This window comes from Gadus morhua, chromosome 5 (genome assembly GCF_902167405.1).
Source record: "Gadus morhua chromosome 5, gadMor3.0, whole genome shotgun sequence".
NCBI lineage: Eukaryota > Metazoa > Chordata > Actinopteri > Gadiformes > Gadidae > Gadus > Gadus morhua.
Genome location: NC_044052.1, coordinates 2,878,749 through 2,903,311, shown reverse-complemented (window position 1 = coordinate 2,903,311; position 24,563 = coordinate 2,878,749). Strand labels below are relative to the sequence as shown.

The following is a 24,563-nucleotide window of genomic DNA, read 5'->3' as shown; positions in this document are numbered from 1 at the left end:
ACTGCAGTGATTTAAGATTTAATTTATTATCATTGGATGTTTTACTTTTATACACATGGCCAAAACTTGAATTTATATCTCTTTCCTTGCAGTCGAGCAGGAAAAGTGGCATTTTTATCAGTAAAATGTGCTTCTTCTGCTTGCTTTGGCTGAGGCTTTGGTCAAACATGATCACATTTACTATTTGTGAATTATCTTATTTACTTGCTAGCATATTTTACTATTGATCTTATTGATAGTTTTACTTTGCCGACAATTTGAAGTTGATTTGATAAATATTATATGATACAAAATGTTAACTCAATCACTATTACCTATAACCAAGATTTGTCTACAATGGTATATACGTTATTCCTATGTACCTATGTACCACAGTTCCCTGACATTCATGTCAAAAATGTGTAGGTAAGAAAACTGTAGTCTGAGTAATGGTCTTCACTCCATGCTAAGGTGGCCAACTGAAGAAAAAGCATGCAATGAGACAAAACGCATGCAAATAGAGAAAAAACATGCAAATCAAAGGAAAAACATAAATTCAACTACACCTGCACAGCATTCAAGAAACTCACTGCAAATTCTGACCACAAAAACTCAATGGGCCCTATTTTAACGGTCTGAAACGCAAGTGGGAAGCGCAAAGCGCAAGTAGCTTTGTGGGCGGTTCTACGGCGCTATAGCTATTTTACAGGCGGATAAATGACACTTGCTTCGCGGCGCAAGTGTCAAAAGGGTTGGTCTGAAGCAGCCTAGTTACCCGTAGGTGTGGTTTGGGCGTAACGTCCAACAAACCAATGAGAGTGCCAGCTCCCATCCCCTTTAAGAGCCATGAGCGCATTTGAATCGGACGAGTGGATATTTTGACAGCGCGTCTGCAGTCTCCGATGAGACAGATGCACATGAATTTCAAACTGCGAATGGCTCAGTTTATTGCCAAATAATATGGTCTAATTCACACATGGAATAAGGGGTTTTCTTCCAGAACTTCAGAAATACTGAGTCCTCAAATAAATTTCGGCAAAGAAAACGTATATGATATAACATATGATATGCGGTAACTGTGGTTCTATTTAATGACATACGCAATACATTATAAACATTGTTTCTTATCAGTATTGTATGCTATCCTAATATGCATGTGTCCCCGCGGTAATAGACATTGCCATTGATTGTATTATGCATTACGTGTTTAGTTTGCGTGTGTTCAAACAGAGCACACACGCGCGCCCGCATTCATTCATACTTTTTAACACTCACTCAAGGTAAAACAATGTTTTTCACGATCAAATACTCATCAATCCTAAAAGTTATGGGCATGTAGGCCTACACGATGTCTGTGTCAAGAAAATATGTGTTTGCTGTACGGTGTTTGCAGATGCATTGATTAAAAAGTACAACTTATTACCGCTGCATCAGCTGTTCTTTCCCAAATAATTTACCAAGAATGTGCGGCTAGGTAGATGGGAGAAGCAAAGTGTATGCGCGAGGTGCACAAGCAATCCGTATGCATCGCATGCGCATGTATGCATGCGCCCTTAAAATAGCATCTGAACATCGCGCCACTGACTTTAAACCAGGTATTTCCTGGTCAGTAGCGCAATGGTATTCAGAAACGGCAAAATACCGTTTGCGCCAGAACACGCCTCCTCCTTCCGCCGAACCGCCCCTTGGGGCGCATGATCAATCCCTAATTTACAGGCGAGTGGCGGTGGTGGGAAAAGAACGCTCTGCGCCAGTTGTAAACTAGCAACGACACATGCGCCAGTGACTAGTCACTTGCGCCGGATGCAAGATAGGGCCCAATATCTGTCATGTTCATAGTTTTTAATTGTCCCCCGGAAACACTTATCGTTTGGTATAAATGTAGTTTTTGTCTGTAAAGGATTGTGTCTGCATTGTGTTGTGCATAAGCAAACGTATAACCTATCAGACCATTGGTTCGGGAAATCTTCCTCCAATCCAAGAAGGCACACGTGAAAACACTCGGAAAAAGGGACACCACCTAGGGGATCTAGTAGCCTCCCTGCCATGGGCACTCAGCGCCTGGAAACGAAGGAGTAGAAGAGAGATGAGGGCATATACAAACGACCAAACAAAACAATAAACACACAACTACACAGATGACCAAGGCTACACTTGGGTGGCTGAGCAGATCACTGAATGATCCGCACCAAACTCACAAAATTGTAATTCACAAAAGGAAATATGTAAGAAACAAACAAAATATAACACAAATACACAAACCAGGCCCAAAAGGATCTTAAACATGCGTGATATCCGCAGCCATGAAAAGGCCTTCCTGCCAGTGGCTTAACAGAAGCAGGGCTCAAACAAACCATAAACAGAATCCCCCCAATTAAACCAAACACTTCCCCAGGACAAACACACGCACACACACGCAACACTCTACACACACACAGACACACACTAATTGCGACACAGACAGGTGGAAACACACAAGGACAAGACAACAGATAGCCGGATAAGTTTAAAAGGAGTCAGCGTCTTCGCCGCGTCTTCGCCGCGTCTTCGCCGCGTCTTCGCCGCCATCTTCCAGGCTAGCCCAGGACAGCTAAGGCAGCTTTGCAGGTAAGCAACGGGTGGCAAAAACAGCAGGTAACCCTACCTCAGAATAAATAAGATGGAGACGCAAGCCATTGGCTGTGACGGCCCTGATCATTACGAAGGGCTCTGCCTCTGCGTCTCACCACATAAGCACGAAATATTGTCTACCTTTGATTCTGTATGGCCCATTTCCAAGCAAAAGCGAGGCATAAAATGACACTGCTCTATTTTTCAAGCACATACCATTTGGTGGTAAGTAATGTTCCAAGCGATATTTGATCTGTATCAAAAAGTACATCCTCTGGGTATAGTGACTCCCTCCCTTTATTTCTGATTCACTAACAAACACACAAAATCATGCAAACACCATTTTCATTCCTAGTTTTCCATACGTTCTATGTGTGACCCATGGAATTCTGTTTGACGAGTTCAAAGGGTTTTGAGTTTTACATCTTGGACATCGGCTCTGTCAAACATAGACTATTCTGCTCTCACTAATGACTATGCCGTGTGTGTGTGTGTGTGTGTGTGTGTGTGTGTGTGTGTGTGTGTGTGTGTGTGTGTGTGTGTGTGTGTGTGTGTGTGTGTGTGTGTGTGTGTGTGTGTGTGTGTGTGTGCGCGTCTGTGTGGCCTGCACACTTTATGCTGTCTGTTGCCTTTCGGCTCAGTCAATACACTTTGTGTGTACACAGAGTGGGCTGGGCTGTCTCAAGCGGAGCTCAGAAGTGACATAAGATAATACAATGTAAAAAAAGGCCTGTAATGAGGGAGGATGAGGCGTATATACCGGGCAATAGATTAAAAGAGGAACACAAGGGGGACTGAACTATGCCCCCTTCAGTCCAAATGGCATCACAGTGTATTGGTAAAACCGAGATAGTTTTCTGACTGTTTTCCGGGTTTTGAGAGAGGTGGTGCATGTAAACCTGGACCCCTGAACCTAATCTTCCTCCACGAACCTCCTGGCAAACAGAACAACAGATGGCTGCTCCCGTGGAACCCACACCTGAGCAGGTTGACGTGAAACGTCTGCTTCTGCCTTCTCCTTCCGGGCAGGAGGACCTCATATGTCACACGCCCTGTCTTTTGCCAAACAACAAACGGTCCATGTCACTTAGCGAGAAAACTGCTTTCGGCCATTTGCAACAACAGCAGCACCTATTGTCCTTGTGAAAAAAATCGGTCTCAGTGTGCGCGACTACTGCTTTTATTATTTAAAGGCCCACTATGCAACTTTTTTAGCTAAAATTACATTAAGTATGCAGGTTGAGAGTTATGCTCATGGTTCTGCATCCATTTCTTGGTCGATTGGTGGGTGTGTCATTTACCCATGTCGCCTCTCCAGTGAAAAAGTGCATATGCAACTTGCTCTGTTCGGACCGACACAATCCGGATGTAACGCAGCGGAAGTATCCTCGAAAATGTAGTCAGATTGTAGTTTCGCAAATGCTTTACGGCACAGACACACACCCAAACATGGCACCGGCTAGATATAAACAGCCAGTTGCAAGGCAATTGTTGCATTCATCATGGATCAATCGACTGATAAGGGACCCAAGAGGCGACCGTCGACGGAACAAAAGAAGAATGGACCAGAAAAGAGATCAGACACGAGTGAAAGGGGAACTATGCAACTTTTTTGGCTTGATTTACCTTAATATAACAGGCTAAGAGTCATTGCGATGGTTCTATTATACATTTTTGTTCGATTGTTCGTTGTTTCGACTCACCCTTGCGCATCTTGGCGGAGAAAAGGAATATGTTTCTGCCGGCGACCCGCCGCCCACTCTCGCGGGAGTCTCGGGTCTCGCGAAGTAACGAATTGTTTTGCGGCACAGACCCCCAAACACGGAACCGGCTCGATATAAACACAAGTCACTAATGGCGCGTTTCCACTGCAGGGTGCGGAACGGATCGGATCGCAAAGGTGCGGGTCGGGTCGCGTTTCCACCGCCAAAAGTGGGCGTGACCCGGACTTTGCCGTACCCGTTCCGGCCCCATTCTCGGGACTCCTCCGTTGCAGTACCCAAAACAAGACCAGACGCCTGAAAGGGTCCCGTGAAATTCTAGCTACACCCCCCCTCCGTTGATTGGTCAACAGAATCGTCACTTCCGGGTGACGCGGGGATAAAAACAAACAAACAGTAGCCTCGAGGTATTATTCTTTACAATTAACGTGTCGCGTAAAAAGCTTGCTTGGGCGAACAAGGAGGTGGAGACGTTCGTCTGCATTCTTGGGGAGGAAGACGTTGTTTACGATGTTTACGTAGCTGCCGCGGCGATCGACATCCGGCCTACCACCAAGGGTACTGTCGGCAGTGGAAACGCGACCTCGGAACTGAGCTGGGCTATACCGCCCCCTCCCTACCGCACCTTTGCGATCCGATCCGTTCCGCACCCTGCAGTGGAAACGCGGCATTAGGGATTGTTATATTCATCATAGATCAGCCGAGAGACAGAGAAGCCCAATGTCGGAGGAACAGAAGAAGAGAAAAGGGAGACTGACCGACAGAGAGGCCAGACACGAGTAAACGTTGGGCAAGCTTTTCAGGAATAGCGTGAACTGAAAGAAAAAGAAGACTGCAAATCAGACGCCGACTCGGCCGTGTTGCTTTTGAAATTGAAAGTACCCTTGGGTGGCCTTTGTCTTCGTGGTATTCTTGATGTTGATAGTCTCTGTACAAATGTGTTTGCTCAACCATTTTGTTGTGAGCCCTGTAAAAATTGTTTTCTCGACCGTTTTGTTGTGAGCCCTGTATGTTTCTAGCTTGCTTGGTTGCAACCATATAAACACCTTTGTTTCCATGGGTGTTTTGCTGTTCGTCTGTCTCGTCCCCCAGATACAGACTGAATCCCCGAATCCAGGTTCTTGTTTATTTAGAATTATTATGTTGGCCAAACCTCTTACACTGATTGTTCTGTTCAACTTAAGATAAAACAATTATAATCTAGGATATAAATTCTCCCTGTCAACTATAAAAAAGGATGGATTTATGTTTATTGCAATACAAATACACCCTTTTATGTATAACATCTCGTCGTCAACGAGTTGTTACGACAGTGTTGTAAAATATCTACTACAAAGCTGTAGGGGGCGCTGCGACTACAAAGCTGTAGGGGGAAAACAGCGAAGAAATTCCCGAAGTTGCATAGTGGGCCTTTAAACATGGCGGAGGCGGAGAAAACAGTTCGACGGAAATCTTCCAAAGTTCTTCCAAAGTTCACAATGCATAAAAAAGTGTGTTTGTTGCAATCTTTGCAAAAGCGAAATGGCGTGGCACGGAAGCACCACGGTGATGATACAGCACTTAAAAAGAAAACATGTCGGAGTCATCCATGACGAGGAAGGGGGCTCGACCGCAGGGTATCAATACAAAATCTTACATTTATTGCGTTTTCAGTCTCGTGCGTGTGTGTGTGTGTGTGTGTGTGTGTGTGTGTGTGTGTGTCTTGCTAAGGAAGCGCTTACAGCTTAAGCGGTAATTTATTAAAAACAATCTTACATACTACAATGATGTAGGCTAATAATTAAATGATTAAGCTTCAAGTGTACATTTTCTGTGGTAAACCGGGTGAGATTTAAAATAAACACTGCACTCTATGCAAGTGAGTAGGACATTTTGTAGTCAGACAAAATCAACATATTATATTTATTTAAATTAGTGTAAATAAGTACATTTTTACTTAAACCTGCATGAGTGTAAATAAATAATTATTATAAAAATGTGTATTGTCTGTAATTGATCTTTGGGTTACTTACTGGCCTTAACATAACAGTAATTAATAACTAAAACAATGAGGCATATTAAGTTTATTTAAATAGTGCTGTTTTACATACTAATATAAACTTTGTCATTGAAGAAAAAAACAACCAACTATGAGTGACTTCCTGATTGGAAGAAGATCATGTACACCACAGCAAGCATCTGTCATGACAGATAGCATCCTTAACATGCTAGTCACTGACATGAGGCTCTGTCCATGGTTGAAGATGACGGCTTCAGGGCGATGATTCACACCTTGAATCCTGGTTACACTCTTCCCTCAAGGACCCATTTCACTAAGCTCATGGAGAGAAAATATGAAGAGACATTCAATGAAGTGAAGACTGCTTTAAACAATGGCAACAACAGCAAACTTGCTTTCCCCACTGATGTTTGGACAAGTGTAGCCATTGAGGCCTACCTCGGTGTTACTTGCCACTACATCACAGACGATTGGGACATGAAGTCAATCTGCCTCACTACCATGCCACTGCAGGACAGACATACTGGATCCAACATCGCAGAATGGTTGGAAGAAGTTGTAGCCAGGTTTGAAATCCCTCCTAGCAACATCATTGCCATATATAATAATAATGGTGATAATAATTATGGTGCCAATGTTGTGGATGCGGCACGCATCCTGGAGGAGAAGAATGGGTGGTCCATGACCAGTGCGTTGCACTGGTCATACCTTGCAACTTGTAATCAATGCTGCTTTAAAGCATCCAAGCATTGAAAAGGCTGTTGGGGCTGCAAGATGTCTCGTGGAACATTTAAAAAAAAGTGAGCTAGCCAGCGGTAAGCTAAAGGCAAAACAACAACAGATGGGCACATCCTTGTGCAAGATGTAAGCACAAGGTGGAACAGCACCTTTTATATGGTCAGTCGACTGATCGAGCAAAGATGGCCTGTAACAGCAACACTGTCTGACATCTCTGTCACACAGAAAGGAAAAAGGTACCTTGATTTGAAACCAGAACAGTGGATCCTGCTAGAAGAACTTTTAAAAGCCCTCAAGCCTTTTGAATGTGCCACTGTGTTCATGAGTGCAGAGAAATACACAACAATATCTGCAATACCTCCACTTGTGAAGGGGCTATTGAAGTCCACCGAGAGTGCTGCCTACGAGTCGGGCCCGTTGCAGGCTTTTCAACTCACTGCTACCAAGCAGCTCCAGGTGCGATGGGAAAGGGAGACTTTCAGACACCTTTTCAGACACAGCAGCAAACGCAGTGATTCTTGCATCAGCACTTGACCCAAAGTTTAAGAAACTGAAGTTTCTTTCCCCTGAAGAAATCCTTTGTGTTCAAACCAAAATGCAAAGACTGGCACTTGGAGAGATGGAGATGAATGTGCAGCAGCCCGTCACTTCCACCGATAAAGCTTCTACATCAACACCTCCTGCCACTCTACTTCATTCACTCCTTGGTTCCAGCAGTGAAGAAGGGGATGGATCAAGCGGAGATGAGGATGATGATGTCAACAGCAAAGTACGGGATGAAGTCCTCAGATACTTTGGAGAAAAGATAATTGCTAAGGAAGACAACCCATTGCAGTGGTGGAAGAATAACAAGGGCAAATATCCAATATTGGGCAGGCTAGCCAAGTCCTACTTGTGCATCCCTGGCACCTCGACTCCATCAGAGCGGCTGTTCTCTGCCGCTGCCAACATAGCTTCCAAGAAGAGAGCCAGCCTTAGCCAGGAGCATGTAGACATTTTTGCATTGCAATGCAAAGTTCCTGACTAAAACTGTTAAGTGAACAGTGAGTTTGTGTGTTTGATAGAGCACCAAGCAAGACCACGTTAATGTCAATGTTATTGTTTAAACAAATACAGCGTGGACAGATTAGTAATTTGCATTTTTCTTTATTCTTTATCATTTATTCATTGTTCTAACAGTGCCTTGTTCTAGGTACTTCACTGAAAACTGAAAACCTAATTTTGTGCACTTTATAAAAGAAAGAAGCCTTTTCATTTTTGTACAATATATATATCATACATTGTATGTTTTTTTTGTGTTATTCCAATGTTTTAATTTTTTTTCATCATTTAATGACTTTTAATAGCTCAGGGACGTTCAAGCAATAACCTGCACTCTGCAGTCTGCACTGTGAATTTATGTTCAGTTTTTTATGTTCAGAAAGTAATGTTCATTAAGCTGGCTGTTCAAACTCTTCTTCCTCAGGTTCGGTAAGAAAAGCTGGACCGGTAAACCAGTTGGAATCTTTAAGGAGGTTGGCTAGAACTGAACTTGATCCATGGTCCTCTGAATTATGTTTGGTATTTATGTAGTTCCACTGATCTTGACGAGAAGATTTCCAGATTTTTGTCACTCTGTTTGCCACGTAGACATAGAAGTTCCTGGACGCGTTGTAGATGTAACCCAGTAATATATCTTGTTGTCCGTGTAGAACTGGACTGCATGAATCTCTACATCAATTTCCTCCATTATCAGGTCTGCCATTTCCGTTGCAAGAACAACACAAGCACATAGCTTGAACAACGCCAGCTTAGCCTTGCCCATGTTGAAGCCAACGTGGCTCCGTCCTTCCGTGTCGGCCACTCAAAGGTAAGCTACAGCTGATTTGTATAGAGTTGATGCGTCAGAGAAGATACAGATTTCTCTGTGGACAATGGTGAGCAGAGAAAGAGGCACGTGTGTCCTTTGGATCTGAAGCCGTAAATAATTTGTTAGGGAGTCTCTCCAAGCGTTCCACTGTATTTCCTTCTATTTTGGCGTGGAGTGTCCCAGTCATGCTCTGCTGTGGATATCTCTCTCATAAGTGCCTTGCCTTGTATCGTGATTGGTGATACAAAACTCAAAGAGACTGTTTACAGTTGAGAGTATGCCCCTTCTAGTGTACGGGTTTTCCTTGTTGAACACAGTGAAGAAGAAGCTGTATGTTTGTAGGTCCCATATGAGGCTGAGACTGCGTTGGGGAGGCAGCGGATCAGTTTTAAGGTCAAGATCTTTCAAACCTTTCGCATGGTCTTCTGTTGGGAATGCTTCCATAATGGTGCTGCTGTTAGATGCAATCTTATGTACCAGGATGCTTGACTCGGCTAACATCTCCCTTGTTCTTTTCAGAACATCGACGGCTTTTCCTGCAGTGAGGAAAGAGGTAAGTCCATCATCTACATAGAAGTTCCTCATGACGAATTGCTCAGCATCCGTCCCATGCTCTTTCTGTCCCTCTTGTGCTACTCTTCTCAAGCTGTAGATGGCAACAGCTGGTGAAGGGCTGTTACCGAAAACGTGTACTGTCATTTGGTACTCGGTCACTGGTTTTGTGAGGTCGTTATCTTCGAACCACAGGAATCGAAGGAAGTCACGGGGGTCCTCACAGACAGTGAAACAGTAAAACATCTGTTGGATGTCTACCGAGACTGTAACCTGCTCTCTGCGGAAGCGGATGAGGACACCGAGAAGAGTGTTATTTAGGTATGGTCCCTTTAAGAGGACATCGTTTAAGGAGACACCTTCGTGCTTGGCGCTAGAGTCGAATACCACCCGTATTTGGTCTGGCTTCTGGGGATGGTAGACGCTAAATGTTGGTGGGTACCAACACTCTTGATCTTTCTTCAATGGTGGAGCTAGCTCTGCCTTGCCTGACTCAAACGGCTTCTGCATGAACTCGATTTATTGTTTTTTCATGTTTGGCTTTATTTCTAGAGTGTGACTCAGAGATGACAAACGTTTTGCTGCTTGCTTCCTATTATTTGGGAGGTGGCGCCTCGGGTTACGGAATGGTAACGGAGCCACCCAGCCATTTGTATCATTCATGGAGACATTTCTATCCATGATCTCTAGAAATGCTTCATCTTCCAATGACGAGGCTACTATCTCATCATCGTTGGTCCTTTGGAATACATTGACTCCAAGTTCATCTGTGTTGTCTTCTGTGTTTGCTTGTGGGTTCCTCCCAGACAAACATCTCCAACAATATCCCAGCCAAGGTCGAGTTGTTGAGCATAGGGTGTATTATTGAGTCTGTTGTAGTGTTTACACCCTTTATGTACACGTAGTATGTCTCAGGAGAAGGAGAATAGCTGTTTCTGGATCGATAGGTGGGATTTTGGTGTGGATAATACCGTGCTATCCCAGGTGAGGGGATCTCAAGGTGGTCTTCAGGCATCATATCATACTCTATGATGGTAGGAAGAGGGATTTGTCTCCATCTATTGACTCCACTACGAGATTGCTTGCACGTCTCCCAGACACCTCTACTACCACCTTTGGATTCTCGTCCTGTTGCTGCTCCCCGCCTTGATCTTCTGTTACAGCGGAGCACACTGGTTTCCATGGAGCTGGCCCTGGATGAAGTGCAGATGGATGTCTGTTAGTGTTGCACTCATTGCACAGCACAGCTTTGTTACAGTCTTTGGCGAGGTGACTGGTTGAGGCGAAACACTTGAAACAGATGTGTTTCTCTTTAAGTTAAGCTTTTCTTTCATACAAGCTTTTGCTGCGGAAGCCACAACATTTTCTTAGAGAATGGGGCTTGCTATGCATTGGACACAGTCTGTCTGGATCATCAGCTATTCTGTCCTGGTTACTTTGCTTGTATTCGTCCCAAGGTGAAACTTCGGTCTTCATGGTGATCACAGATGGTTTCATGGGCTTCAGAGGTTTATCCAACCTTTGTGACCCAGCAATGGGGAGGTCTGAAAAGCTGGGGTCTTTTCTTATCTTGGCTTGGTTTTTGGATAAAATTCACAAATACGCTGAAGGGAGGATATTGAACCCTGTAGTTTTCTTTATATCTTGAACCCACTGAGATCCATTTCTCCATGAGGTTGTAGGGGAGCTTCTGAGCAATGGGGTTGACCCCACGAGGTGTGTTAAGGGAAGGTAAGAAGCCCAGGTAAGAATCTGTCTTTCAACGCTGTCATGCCTGACTGATCATTTGGAGGCGTTGTAGGGTACATGTAGTGACGTTTACCTTCATTGGGTGTGAAGTGAGTCTGCAGAGGATTGCGTTTTTCTTTGGTGAACTTTGGGGGACTAAAGTGGCTTTGCTGTGCATAGCCTGTATTCACATGCTGGCGTTGGGCTGGTAATTCTTGGACTGAAGCGTAGGTGGCTTGCTCCAATGTGTAAAAACCACGATTATCTGCATTACCATTGTACATTATTGGCTGGCGCTCTGGTGAAGAGATTGGTTTCCATTCCACGAGTTAGGGCTGTTGTTGACCGTGGTTCCAAGAATGTTGTTGCACGTATTCACCAGTGCGTTGAGATGAGGGATAATGAGCCAGATTTGTGACATTCTGCCTTGGTGGTACTTTATCCTCATAAGCTGCCTCTAGGACTATGGCCTCAGTGTTAACTGCTTCAGCTGCACCCTGCATTTTTAGTGCGTTCAGGTTAGCCTTTAACTCAGCTGCCCTATGTTTCTGTTAGGCTTTAGTTCTGCTTTTTTCTTAAATTCTTCAGCCTCTAATCTTGCCTGTTGGATAAGCATGTCTGCTTCTTTTTGAGCATATGAAGCCTTGACTCGAGCAGCTCCAGCTTTAGCTCATGCTCTTGCTGCGGAAGAGCTGTTGTAGCACGGCTAGAATTAGTTGAAGCACGGCTAGAATGTCTTGCACACGATGAGTGCTGGGACTGCCCATATTGTGTGTCTGCAAGAGGATTTTGTTCTATTTGATCCTCCATGATAGATTATTGAATCTATGCTGAGCTGTTTAGTATGCAGTGTTTATATCTTACATTGGTTGAAGACTGAAAGTTGAGTCTTTTTACTATTGCTCTTGATTAGGTTAGCTGGGCAGATAGCTAACATGAAGTTGGTCCCTTGAAATAAAAGCCCAGGAGACGTGGAACGGTTTTGGCCTGCGATAAGGTTCCTTGCTCCTCCAAAACTGTAAAAACATACAAAACATGAATTTTCAATCTGCTCATGTAAATGAATATACAATATACAAAGCTACTATAAGATAAGCAATAGCATTAAACAAAAGAGTATCCATTAACATCAGACTTTGTACTCCCACTGCATTAAACTAGGTAACATGGTAACTATGGTAACACAGGAGAGCCAAAACACAACTTACTCATGCAATGCCATTATCAACCACTAGCCGTCTAGAGCAAAAACTAATTGTGGGGGCAGAACAGTGTGGCTTGTGCAGCTTGAAGGTTCTGCTACACCTGTTTATTCAGTCTGCATTTAGTCTGGTTTACCTAAGAAATGTTGATGTCAAATTACTGCCCTGGGGTCTCATTTGTCCAGTATTGCGTGCGCCAAAAAATATTCAGACTTATAAAACTCTGCGTACGCACACCGTACGCAATCTTTGCTTTAGTGCCTACAAGTGTGCACAGCTGAATCAGCTTCACGTTCCGCCCTGTACACGCCCCTTTTTAACCATAAATGGTCAATGCAAATGACCTCATGAATGCGATCTGCATCTAAAACAGACTCAGATGCAAGTATTATGTCTTGTCGGAAACAACGGCAGAAGGACTGAAAAAAGCAAAATTTCACGGAGGTTGAAGTGGAGACACTTGTGGGTGAGGTGGAGGCCCGAAAAGTAGTTTTGTTCGGCGGTCACGGTTGTTGGAATCGCCAACAACAAAAAGCAGAGTGAGAGGCAACATATTGCTGCAGCAGTGAACTCTGTCAGTAGCACGGAGTGCACAGTTATGTCAGTGGTCTGACATAAAGGTACATATTTTTATGTACCAATAAATCGTTATGGCCCCTAAAGACCCTCTCCCTCCGAATCCTGCCATTTGCATGGTCCGCCAGAAGTGCCATATAGTGCAGCATTACCACGTCGCTCACCTCTGTATTTATAGGGTTACGGTAATAAGACTGACCGAGAACACCTTGGATAATCAGTTTGTAATCACCCATGTAAAATGACCTTGAACGTAACCCCTTTTTAATGCCTGATTTCGTCATGAAATCAGTAACGGACAACGATTGTGATGAGGAGTGTGGCTTGGTTTTCCACACTTTTTAATTGACAAGATTTAATTGACATTTGATTATGGGTTTACAGTGTCACATAAAAATATTATGTTATTGAGAAATGTTGGACAGATGCTTTATTCCATGCAGTCGCGCCATCAGTGGACAGTATGGAGTGACGGGATTAATTATAGAGAATTTCTTTTTATTTCTATTCTAAGGAGATGTTTTTGAAGTTATAACTGAGAAATAACGCAGTTGACTTAAATTATTCTGATTACATAGATTTAACGCATGATACGGGTTGAAATTAAATTTATGAAGGGCGATGATAAAACATAATCGTTCTTCTCACTCTACAATTCTTCTGTCTGATTTCAGGTCACCACCACACCATCTGTGTCGCCAATTCTCCTTTTCCTCCAAACCATGCGTAAGCATGGGTCAGAGTTTGCTTAGGGCTGCGCATATTCTCCCGTCACGTTGGATTTTTATAGATCACAACCTTGGCGTGGAAAGTCACGTACGCCAATTTCTGCCCAGTTTTGTGTGTACGCAGTTTTGTGTGTTATAAATGAGACCCCTGGTCTGTTAATATCTCCTTAGGGATCCCTACCCTAGTCAATAGCTGCAACAAAGTGTGCTGACTCTATGTTGCTGCATAATTTAGGATTTGGATACAAGGTGTGACATGACTAGAGTCTGAGTGTACCCCGTGTCGATCAAAGCATGCACCTTTTTCCCCCTGATTCCCATGCAGACCAATGACTCCCACTTGCACTTTTGGCCTAAGTAAGACACATGTATATGATCCCTTTGGCCTCAAGAGGGGAAGCTTTTGCTTAATTTGCCCAGTCTGGCAACTGTGATAGCACACAAGCTGATCTTTAACTGGTCTATCATTAAAATCTTGTGAAACTATTTCCAATTCGAAAACATGATGGAGCTGGGTTTGGAGGGTATGGGACTCTCAGAACAGGGTTTCTAGGCCACTGTATTGACTACGGCCTGCCTGAATCACTTCAGACTAACCCCCATGCACTGTTGTCTCCTATATGGGAGGTTCTGGAGCCTCGGCATGCTGAGAAGAACGGCCAGTAGCACTGCTTCCTTCGCTGAGCTGGGGTTTATTTCCGGAGTCAATCAAGTCACTGTGGACCATCCATAGAAATACCTCCAGGACGATCATCTTGCACATTTTGTTAATTTGTGTGGGTCTTAGGGCTCAACAATTTCTCATATAGTTAATTAAGCCGAGTGAATGGACCTTTTGGAGTCTCCTCGGGTTAGACCGCCATTGCTGAATTTGAGTCTAAATATGAGTGAATCACATATAAAGCCAAGATTGACACTTATAGCTTGGCAGTAATGTCAATTGATATGTAGGCCATTCTAGCCTTTCCCGTTAGCAGGGGTACAAGGGTAGACCTCTCTTCTGTCGGACACTGACTTGCTGAGGCAATGTGTTCAAATGCAGTGAGGAAACGTTCAATGTCCTCTGAGAACTGCTGTATTTTTGGGCCTTTCTATTCGGAAAGATGATCCTGAAGCCCTCTTAGGGGCCTCTGTCCCTCCGCTGTTGAAGCCTAGCCTGGACGCTGCGCCTCTCCAGAACCGGAACCATCGGCTGGAACTAGAACCGGAACCACTTCTGCTGGGGTCCACGCACACACCACCGCCGCCTCCAGGACCATCGTTTCTGCGGTCACCATGGGGACCACTGCCGCTTGCAATGCTGTTGGAGCTGCTGGAAGCTGCCGCTTCCAATGACCGAAACTAACATAAACAAATAGATGTCAAAGATGACCTAGTTAATCAGATCATCAGAGTCAACTGTAACTTAACCAAAACCAACCATCACTCTACCACATAAAGCCAATCAGGCCTTAATATAGAGGCCCATTTGGTTAACTCCACCCCTAAGCGATACCAATTAATTATTAATCAATTAACCCACATCCCAAGCTTAACAAGCAAAACACATAGCTAAGGTGTATTTTAATCCCATAGCATAATAACAACGCAATGCAACTTCATTCAGATATTTCACATACATTTAAGTTTTTATAGAATATTTAAAATAACCCTCCCCCTTTAATGTGATGAATGTGATAAATACATGAAAGGCGTCGCCGGCTCCACCGGGGCCTTCTCGGATGCTCCATCAAGCTCATGCCTGACTGAACATGCGCCTGTTACCTGTGTTGTGTGCTGTGTATGTTGTCACTGGGGCCATTGGTGACTACTTTTGCTGTACTTGGCGTTTCTACCTGTGGCCATATTTTTGTTTCGTTTAAACTTTGGCCCAGCCTTTGGGATGTTGGTAGTTTACCTATTTTTATTTTTATATTTTATAACACCCACACACATTTGATTTTTTTTTAATCAGGTGAGTGCTGCATGCAGCGCTCAACTTTTGTTCTTCATAAGTTTTATTCTTTCTTTCTTTATTATTCTCTACAAATTTTGGGACATAATCTTCTTCCTCAATTTTTCACATAGATACTCCATTCAAATTTTAAAATCTTCAGAATAGCTTGAAATCGGGTGCTTCTTTTCGGAATTTTAAATTTTTTTCAATGGATCAAATGGGAGTCAATGGGAGGACGGCGGAGACGTAACTAAATACATTTTCAACCGTTTAGCTTTGTTCAAACCATTTAACAAATCTACACACTTGTATCTTCAATGATATCGAAACGGAATGTCGATATCATTTACATTTTATTCAGAATCACAGTTTTAGTTTCATACTGGCTTCGTTTTCAGTGCCGTGTTCCGATATCCATACTTCCATGGATACACTTAAACAAAGTACACTATCCGTACTCACTAAGTGCGCTAATTTTCAGATGTCAGTGTTGTTCCAAATCGAATACGCCGTGGTGCACTAACCGGAAATTACGATCACGACTGCCGCCGCGGCACCTCCCCCGCAATAAACATCCCGCTTTGAACGGTGAACTCTTTACTGAAGAGAAAAAAATAAAATTAATTAATTAATAAAACAAACAAACAAAACCTAGATTCTTTCTGCTACATCAATTTCCCTTAGGAACTTTATAATGCTGTGGTAGGCATTGCCTGCTGTTTTCCCCAAATGCCCTGATAAGGAACAATTTGTGTGTTCGGGATTGCCGACCACCTTGTCTGAACAAGGTGGTCTCTCTGGGCATTGTACTCATTACAATTAACTAATACATGCTCAACAGTTTCTGGCTGGTAACAGTGATGGCATTTCCCAGTTGGATGCTAGCCTATATTATGCAATGAATAATTCAGACCTTTATGACCAATTCTGAGACGAGTGATTCTATTTTCATCCCTACGTTTGAAGACCACCCTCCTCCCTCCACCAACGTGTCTTTGTATATTGTACAAAGGTCTACCTGTTTCGCTCATGCACCAATGCTCCTGCCATGTATTTTGTGCACATGTCCTGATGAAGGATTTTACTTCAGCTTTGCTCAGTGGAACCTGTAGGTCTACATGTGATATCTTGAGTGCTTGTTTGGCCAGAATATCCACTTGCTCATTTCCCTTCCCACCAACATGAGCAGGAACCCAGATAAAACGTGTGAATATGCCCTTCATTTGCAGTCTGTACATTATAAGAAACACTTCATTGATTAGATCCAATCTAAATGACGACCTTCCTGATCTAATGCTTGATAGAGCTGAAAAAACTGTCAGAAGCAACAACTGTGCTGAGTATCTCCTTCTCCTCTATCCACTGTAATGCCAATATCACTGCCAACAGCTCTGTGGTGTATACAGATACATGGTCTGATACCCTTTTCTTAATCCAAGTATCACTCACCGGGATGCATACTGCTGCACCTGCTCTCCCTTTGACTGGATCTTTGGAGCCATCTGTGAAAATGAAGTTTGTGAATTGTTGATCAAAATAGTTCTTGACTATGCGACACACTGGAAGATGTTTGGAATTAATCTTCAATTCCAGTTGTATATTGAGGTCAACACTTGGCAAGGGGAATAACCAAGGAGGAATTGATGAGAATGAAACAGTAGAACTGTACTGTAGTTGACATAACCCAACAGTTGCTGCTTTTGCATCACCAACCCATCCAAAACTCATGAGATGAGACTCATTACGTTCCCGCAGTCTTTCAAAACGCTCTTTGCAGAATGTGTATCACAGTGCCCCTGATGATTAAGTCAGTATGCAAGCATTAACTTGATTCTTCTTATTCTCCGAGGCATTCCCATCTCAACCTGCATTGCTGACACTGGAGATGTTTTAAATGAACCACTACTGATTCTCAAGGCCTGCACTTGTAACACATTACAATTACAATCAGGCCATTTAGTTGATGATTTTATCCAAAGCGACACAGACACACATACGGCAGTCAACCATGCAAGGCAACAGCCAGCTCGTCAGGAGCAGTTAGGGTTAAATGTCTCACATCAGTGCTTACCTAGGAGGAGCTGGAGATTGAACTAGCAACCTATCAGTTACAATGCAACTGCCCTACCTCCTGAGCTAAGCCAAAGGAAGACCAGAGTGAGGAACCATTTTGGCAACAGCTAGTGCGTGACGCCCACAACACTTTTTTTTGTCATAGTTGATCTCATTTGTCCAGCTTTCACGGTATAAAAACAGCTAGTGGAGAAGTGTTTTGGCATGTCTTAATAAACAGGTCACTGCCCGAACCAAGGCAGACTAGACTATGCACCATAGGCCTTAGTTATGCGGTTTATAGATACAATCTAGTTGAACAATGGAGGAATGGCTGCTTTTACCATGACACACAATCCGACATTGTACATTTACATATCGATACAAAAAGGGAAATATGCGTCATCAAATATTAAAGGGGGGCCTGGATCCAAAATGAAGTATATTTCATGCATTTATACAAAGCTCAGAGGAGCATATATAATTCATATTATCACCTGCATGAGGCTTTATATCTTCCTTGCCATTTCATGACAATGACACATAGCTCAAAATCAGAAGCGTCAGCAATAGTGAGTATGTATGCAGTGTTGTCGATGAAGCAACATAAAGACCAGGCCCCTAGCCTGCTAGACCCAAAGGGCCGTCCTAATTGCCACACCCCCAGCCTGCTAGTCCCACAGAGCTGTCCTAATGACCACGCCCCCAGCCTTCTAGACCCACAGGGCTGTCCTGCTGACCACGCCCCCAGTCTGCTAGAGGGCTGTCCCAATGGACATGCCCCCAGCCTGCTAGACCCACAGGGCAGTCCTGCTGACCACACCCCCAGTCTGCTAGACCCACAGGGCAGTCCTGCTGACCACACCCCCAGTCTGCTAGACCCACAGGGATGTCCCAATAGACACGCCCCCAGTCTGCTAGACCCACAGGGCTGTCCCAATAGACACGCCCCCAGTCTGCTAGACCCACAGGGCAGTCCTGCTGACCACACCCCCAGTCTGCTAGACCCACAGGGATGTCCCAATAGACACGCCCCCAGTCTGCTAGACCCACAGGGCTGTCCCAATAGACACGCCCCCAGTCTGCTAGACCCACAGGGATGTCCCAATAGACACGCCCCCAGTCTGCTAGACCCACAGGGCTGTCCACATAGACACGCACCCAGCCTGCTAGACCCATAGGGCCGTCCTGCTGACCACGCCCCCAGCCTGCTAGACCCACAGGGCTGTACCAACAGACATGCTCCCAGCCTGCTAGACCCACAGGATCAGAAAATGCTCAGATATAGAATGCATTTCATCAGTAAGTTGATTGTATAAATGTACTAAAGGTGTTGTATAGCTTGCAAAACTTGAATTGTGTTGCCATCAATGACTACTACTGCATGTTTTGTTGTGCAATTGACTAATTGACTGAACTAACTATTGAACTTTAACTTTAACTTGTAATAGAAATATCAATGTATAGTTATCACAACACATAACAATACCTGATGTCTTCTGGCCATCCAGTGGATGTCGAGGAGGATAACAAGCTTTATACCAGCAGGGTAAGCTGGTACCTTTAGGAAATACATCTGCATCACGTGGGCTAATTAAAGAGGCTCCTGTGGCATTTGAAGGTATCAAGTGTTGCTGGTGAGAGCACCAAATCGCGCCGGTGTGCATCCAAACACAAATACACACTCACACAGACACACTCACACACACACACACACACACCAACTCTACATTCTTGTCCAATTCCTGCCGTTGTTGCTAAGTAACTGCGGATATGAGAGCATGCCTGTTGTTATCGAAAGTGTTGTTCAGCACGGCGCAAAGTTGTTCTCAAAGACAGAACCGCACGATACGGACCGAGACAGCAGAGGTCCTTTATCGCAGCAAGCCGCTTGACAGAGAGAAACAAAAAATAAACCAGGGTTAGAAACCCGGGGAGCCAGCGATGAAAGGAAACCATGTATCAGCGTCGGTTTTTCAACATTGAGTGGCTGTAATAAAAAATAATCAGTTGGAACCGCCACAGGCCGAGCCGGATTGAGGGATAATGACGCATAATACAATATTTAACAAGCACACGATCCAAGGTCATGATTGCAGCAGAACATGACTTTCATGCTGTGTTCAAGTCCAGCAAACCGTTGTCTCTGCTATGCTAAAACTAAACTGATAACTTATCTCCACGCTATCACATAGCAGACTACGGGCCCTATTTTAATGGTCTGAAACGCAAGTGAGAAGTGCGAAACGCAAGTAGCTTTGTGGGCAGATCTCTGGCGCTGTTGCTATTATACCATTATACCATATTGGTGACCTTGGGTGTCTTGAAAAGCGCCTCTAAATTAAATGTATTATTATTATTATTATTATGATACCGGCGGAAAAATTACTCTTGTGCCCGATACAAATCTAAAATTGGTTGGTCTGAATACCCGTAGCTGTATTTTGGGCGTAACATGCAATTAACCAATGAGAGTGCCATCCCCCATCCCCTTTAAGAGCCATGAGTGCATTTGAACCTGACAAGTTGATATTTTGACCGTGTTTTTGCAGTCTCCGCTGAGACAGATGCATGACCACATGAATTACAAACTTCAAATGGCTCAGTTATGGATAAATAATAGAGCCTTATGCCGCTTTTCCACTGCATGGTACCAGCTCGACTCGACTCGACTCGACTCGACTCGACTCGACTCAGCTCGCATTTTTGGCGTTTCCACCGCGAAAACATGGTATCTGGTACCTGAAGTGGCTGCTTTTTTAAGTACCGCCTCGCTTTAGGTTCCAAGCGAGCTGAGCCGATGCTAAAAGGTGACGTCGGCAGACGGCCGGCCACTGATTGGCCAGAGAGTGTGACGAAGTCACGAGAGCGACATGGCAACCATGCTGCTAACAGCCATAGCAGCGCCGCAGCCAACATATTCCACTTCTTCAACTTCTTCAACATGCCAGCTAATAATAGTTGTTGTTATGTGGGTTCTGTCCATGTGTGGGTTGCGTAGGTGTTGTTTGCGTCGCGTACAAAAATACGTCACAGCCCTTTCGCGCAGCCGACCCCACCCACGTCCAGGAGGTACTATTTGCGGTGGAAAACTACCCGTGCTGCTACCGTGTCGAGTCGAGTCGAGTCGAGTCGTGTCGAGTCGAGTCGAGTTGAGCTACATGTGCGGTGGAAAAGCGGCATAATACACACAGAATAGCGTTTGATGTAGAGAAACTTATTTTTAGGAGACGTCGGCCAGCAAAATATTTGATTTAATATTAATGCATGATCAAGGAAAAGTACAGGTAGAAAAGTTACCAAGGATACATTCAGGGAGACAATGGGTGAACAAGATTTTTATAGGTAAACGTTTGCATTTTGGGTAGGGAATATACCGGCAACAAAGGTAAGTGGGAGTGACCCTTGTGGAGAGTTTAGGATTGGCGGGAGAGGCCAAGTAAAAATGCAATACACTATGGGGGAAGTGGACATGTCTGCAAGGGTGCAAGCAAGGCTGCAATACAGTTAAATGAATCTACACAACAAGACGTCAGTAGATTGGCCTGGCCTCAGTATCAGACTCAGTGGCACGAGTGGGAACGCCAATCTGAACTATCTTAAACTCTCTCAGTTAGAGAGAGGAATATGGCTATCTTAAGGTCCAAGCAGAATGTTTGTTTTAGGTTTACTATAATTATATAAACTAGGTTAATATAATGTTTATAATTGTGTATTATAGTTATGATTAATATTTCCACAACAGCGTTTTATTCTACAACTTCAGAAACACTGATTCGTCATGTAAATTGAAAGATAACTTATGCGGTCCTGTGGCCGCAACTTTGGGTCTATTTAATGATATGCAGCAATACATTAACAAATATTGTTTGTTACAAGTATTGTATACATTATCGTAATCGACTTGTGTCCATAATATGCATGTGACCCCCTGTTAATATACATTGCCATGGACTGTACTATGTGTCACGCGTTTAGTTTGCGTGTGTGTCACATAGAAAGTTTTTTAACTAAACTATAAATCTGCATACACTGAATAGGGCTGGCGTGACCTCACACCTTACAGCAGGTGCCGAAGCACAGGTCCCGGTAGGAGAAAGTATATATATATATATATATATATATATATATATATAATATAAGTAATATAAGTACCGTAAGTAATAATATTTATTGACTAGAAAGGGATAAGGGAAGGGGAGAACAAAACAGGAACAACAGTAAGACAAACAAACACCAAACAATAACCCACTCAGCTGGGTAAGACAAACTAATATAACAAGCAAACGACAACTATCACCAGAGAAATGTAACTTGCCTGGTAAGACCAGCACGACAACAAAATGATGTCTAATTAGTGTGAACGGGTCCCCATCACCAAAAGGTGATGGCGTGTGTGACCCACACACACACACACACACACAATAGTAGTATAAGGCGAACAGGTACTATACACAGTCTCACAATAATGGCGTAGAGCCTACAAACAATGGCATGAAAGCCTACAAATGAGACAGGTAGTGTCCACATCAATGGCATAGCGCCCAAACACGATACAAGCAGTATCAACCATGGCATAGAGCCAAGTGGTGTGGGAGAGCACAGGCTTTATCCACCCGCCCCTTTTGATTGTAATTGCCCTCAGCTGTCGTCATCACTGGGCCTGGAGGATACTCTACAGGAAGGGGCGGGGGTACATGAGCAGAGGGGGGAAAAAGAAATGGGATTAAAATCCTCATACAAAATAACTACCTATACCAACCTGATGTTTACATTGAACGGAATACGTTAATGATGATGAGCCAACCCACCTACGTAACACCTCCCCCATAAAAGCGAACCCAGGGGGTTAGCACACATTATTGCATACAAAACATAAACATCAGCTTGATATTCCCCCAAAAAAACTATCCTCTGGATAAGGCATCGGCCACAACATTGTCCACCCCCTTCTTGTGACGCATCACAATGTTGTAGCCTTGTACCAGAAGAGCCCATCGCATCAACCGTTGGTTGCTGTTGCACATTTGGGCCAAAAGAACAAGAGGATTGTGGTCTGTATAGACCACAACAGGAGAGACACTGGATCCCAAATACACCTCGAAGTGCTGGAGGGCGAGGAGCATAGCCAGGGTTTCCTTCTCGATGGTAGAGTAGTTAAGCTGGTGGTTTTTGAGAAGTAACACGCTGCACAACGGCCTAACCCTCCTGTAGCAACACCGCACCAGCGCTAACAGCGCTTGCGTCAACCTCCAGCTGAAAGGGACGCAAAAAGTCGGGGGTTGCCAGAACCGGGGCGCTGCACAGAAGGGATTTTGCTGCCTCAAAGGCACACTGACATGCAGTACTCCAGACATAGGGAACAGCAGGACTACACAACGAGGTGAGGGGAGCTACCACCACCGAAAAATTCCTGCTGAAACAACGAAAATACCCCGCCATTCCCAAAAACCGACGCAACTCACGTCGAGTGGAAGGAACCGGATATTTTAGGACAGCTTTGACCTTGGCATCAACCAAGACCTGTCCGTGTCCAACCTGCTTGCCTAAATAGGTCACGGTGGCCTTACCAAACATTTAGCGAGATTGAGCGTCAACGATGCCGCAGCTAACCGTTGGAATACCACCCTCAAACTGGCGATGTGGTCCTCCCACGTGTCAGAGTACACCACCACATCATCCAAATGCACATTACCATGAGGCACATCTCCCAAAACGAACTGCATCAGCCGTTGGAACTTGGCTGGTGCATTCCTCATTCCAAACGCCATGACGGTGTACTGCAAGAAGTGGTCAGGTGTAACAAAGGCCGAAATATCAGAAGCTTGCTCCGTCAGAGGCACCTGCCAGTACCCCTTCAAGAGGTCAAGCTTTGATATAAATACAGCAGGACTGTGAGAAGGTGAAATCCTCCCCCTTCTCACTGTCCCGCATTAGAGGAATTATTATTATTATTATATTGTGTGTGTGTATACATTAGATTGGGCTGGTATAGAATTGGTCCTCCGTCCCGGTAGGGGGCAGTATGCTAAGGGAGCTTAGGATCAAAGTATCAGGGAATAGCCCAGGGGGGTGTTGATAGAAACAGCTGTTTTGTAAATATCTTTAGGTTCTGCACAGGGTGTGGGTATATATGTATTTGGTGATTGTTTGTTTAGTATCATGTTTATTTAGTATTCACACAATGTACTTTCTGTTCAGTTATGTTGGATTGTTAGCTTTAGGGTAAATGTTCCCCCAGCTAATGGTCTGGCCCATATGGCCGTGATTGGTCCAATTACCATTTCCCTATTTAAGGGCCTTTTCATTTGGTGTTTGGGGCTGAGGGTAGGTGTTGGCTTGATGTGAGGCCAGTACTAGTAACGCTATGCTAGATTCATGTAAGGCTATGCTATGTTATATTTTCTTAGTTTATGTTTGTTGACGGATGCAGTCACTTCCTTTTCATTTGAAACGTTGCTCTATTTTTTGTGAATGTTTTGGAGACATTAAAACTTCACTTTTTCTTAGTCCTCAGTCCATTGCCCTCATTTTTTGCTCACACTCGGAATTCCCAGTTGGCCGTATCCCAGATACGTGGGGCGACCACGCCGGTCCCTCCCATTTGGTGGCAGTGGTAGGATCTTTTTTTTTCGACGCTTCTGAGGAACTGGAGAGACGAGGGGGAAGACGAGGACTCGGTGGACAGCGAGGACGAGGCCGAATCTGGCGACGAATAGAGCAGAGGCTGTCCAGAGGGGTTCTGCTGGAGATGGAGGAGGAAGACGGCCATGGTGAGGACCAGGCATCCGGCGGAGACCCGCCTGAGGAGTCGGACCTTACCGCAGTGCGTAGGCTCTTCGAGCGGGAGGCGTCCAAGCAGGAGCAGCGCTGGAGGAGTGTCCAGATGCAGC

General features: G+C 44.3%; 2 protein-coding genes across 2 annotated transcripts in view; one reads left to right on the top strand and one right to left on the bottom strand.

Moving 5' to 3' along the window:
• The window catches only part of LOC115543897 (uncharacterized), a 979,736-nt gene that overhangs the window by 166,857 nt on the left and 788,316 nt on the right, over nucleotides 1-24,563 (bottom strand). The window lies entirely within an intron of this gene.
• Nucleotides 18,267-18,851, top strand: LOC115544237 (proline-rich protein HaeIII subfamily 1-like). The gene has a single exon (XM_030357102.1). The coding sequence runs from the start codon at nucleotides 18,267-18,269 to the stop codon at nucleotides 18,849-18,851; it is 585 nt and encodes a 194-aa protein (XP_030212962.1).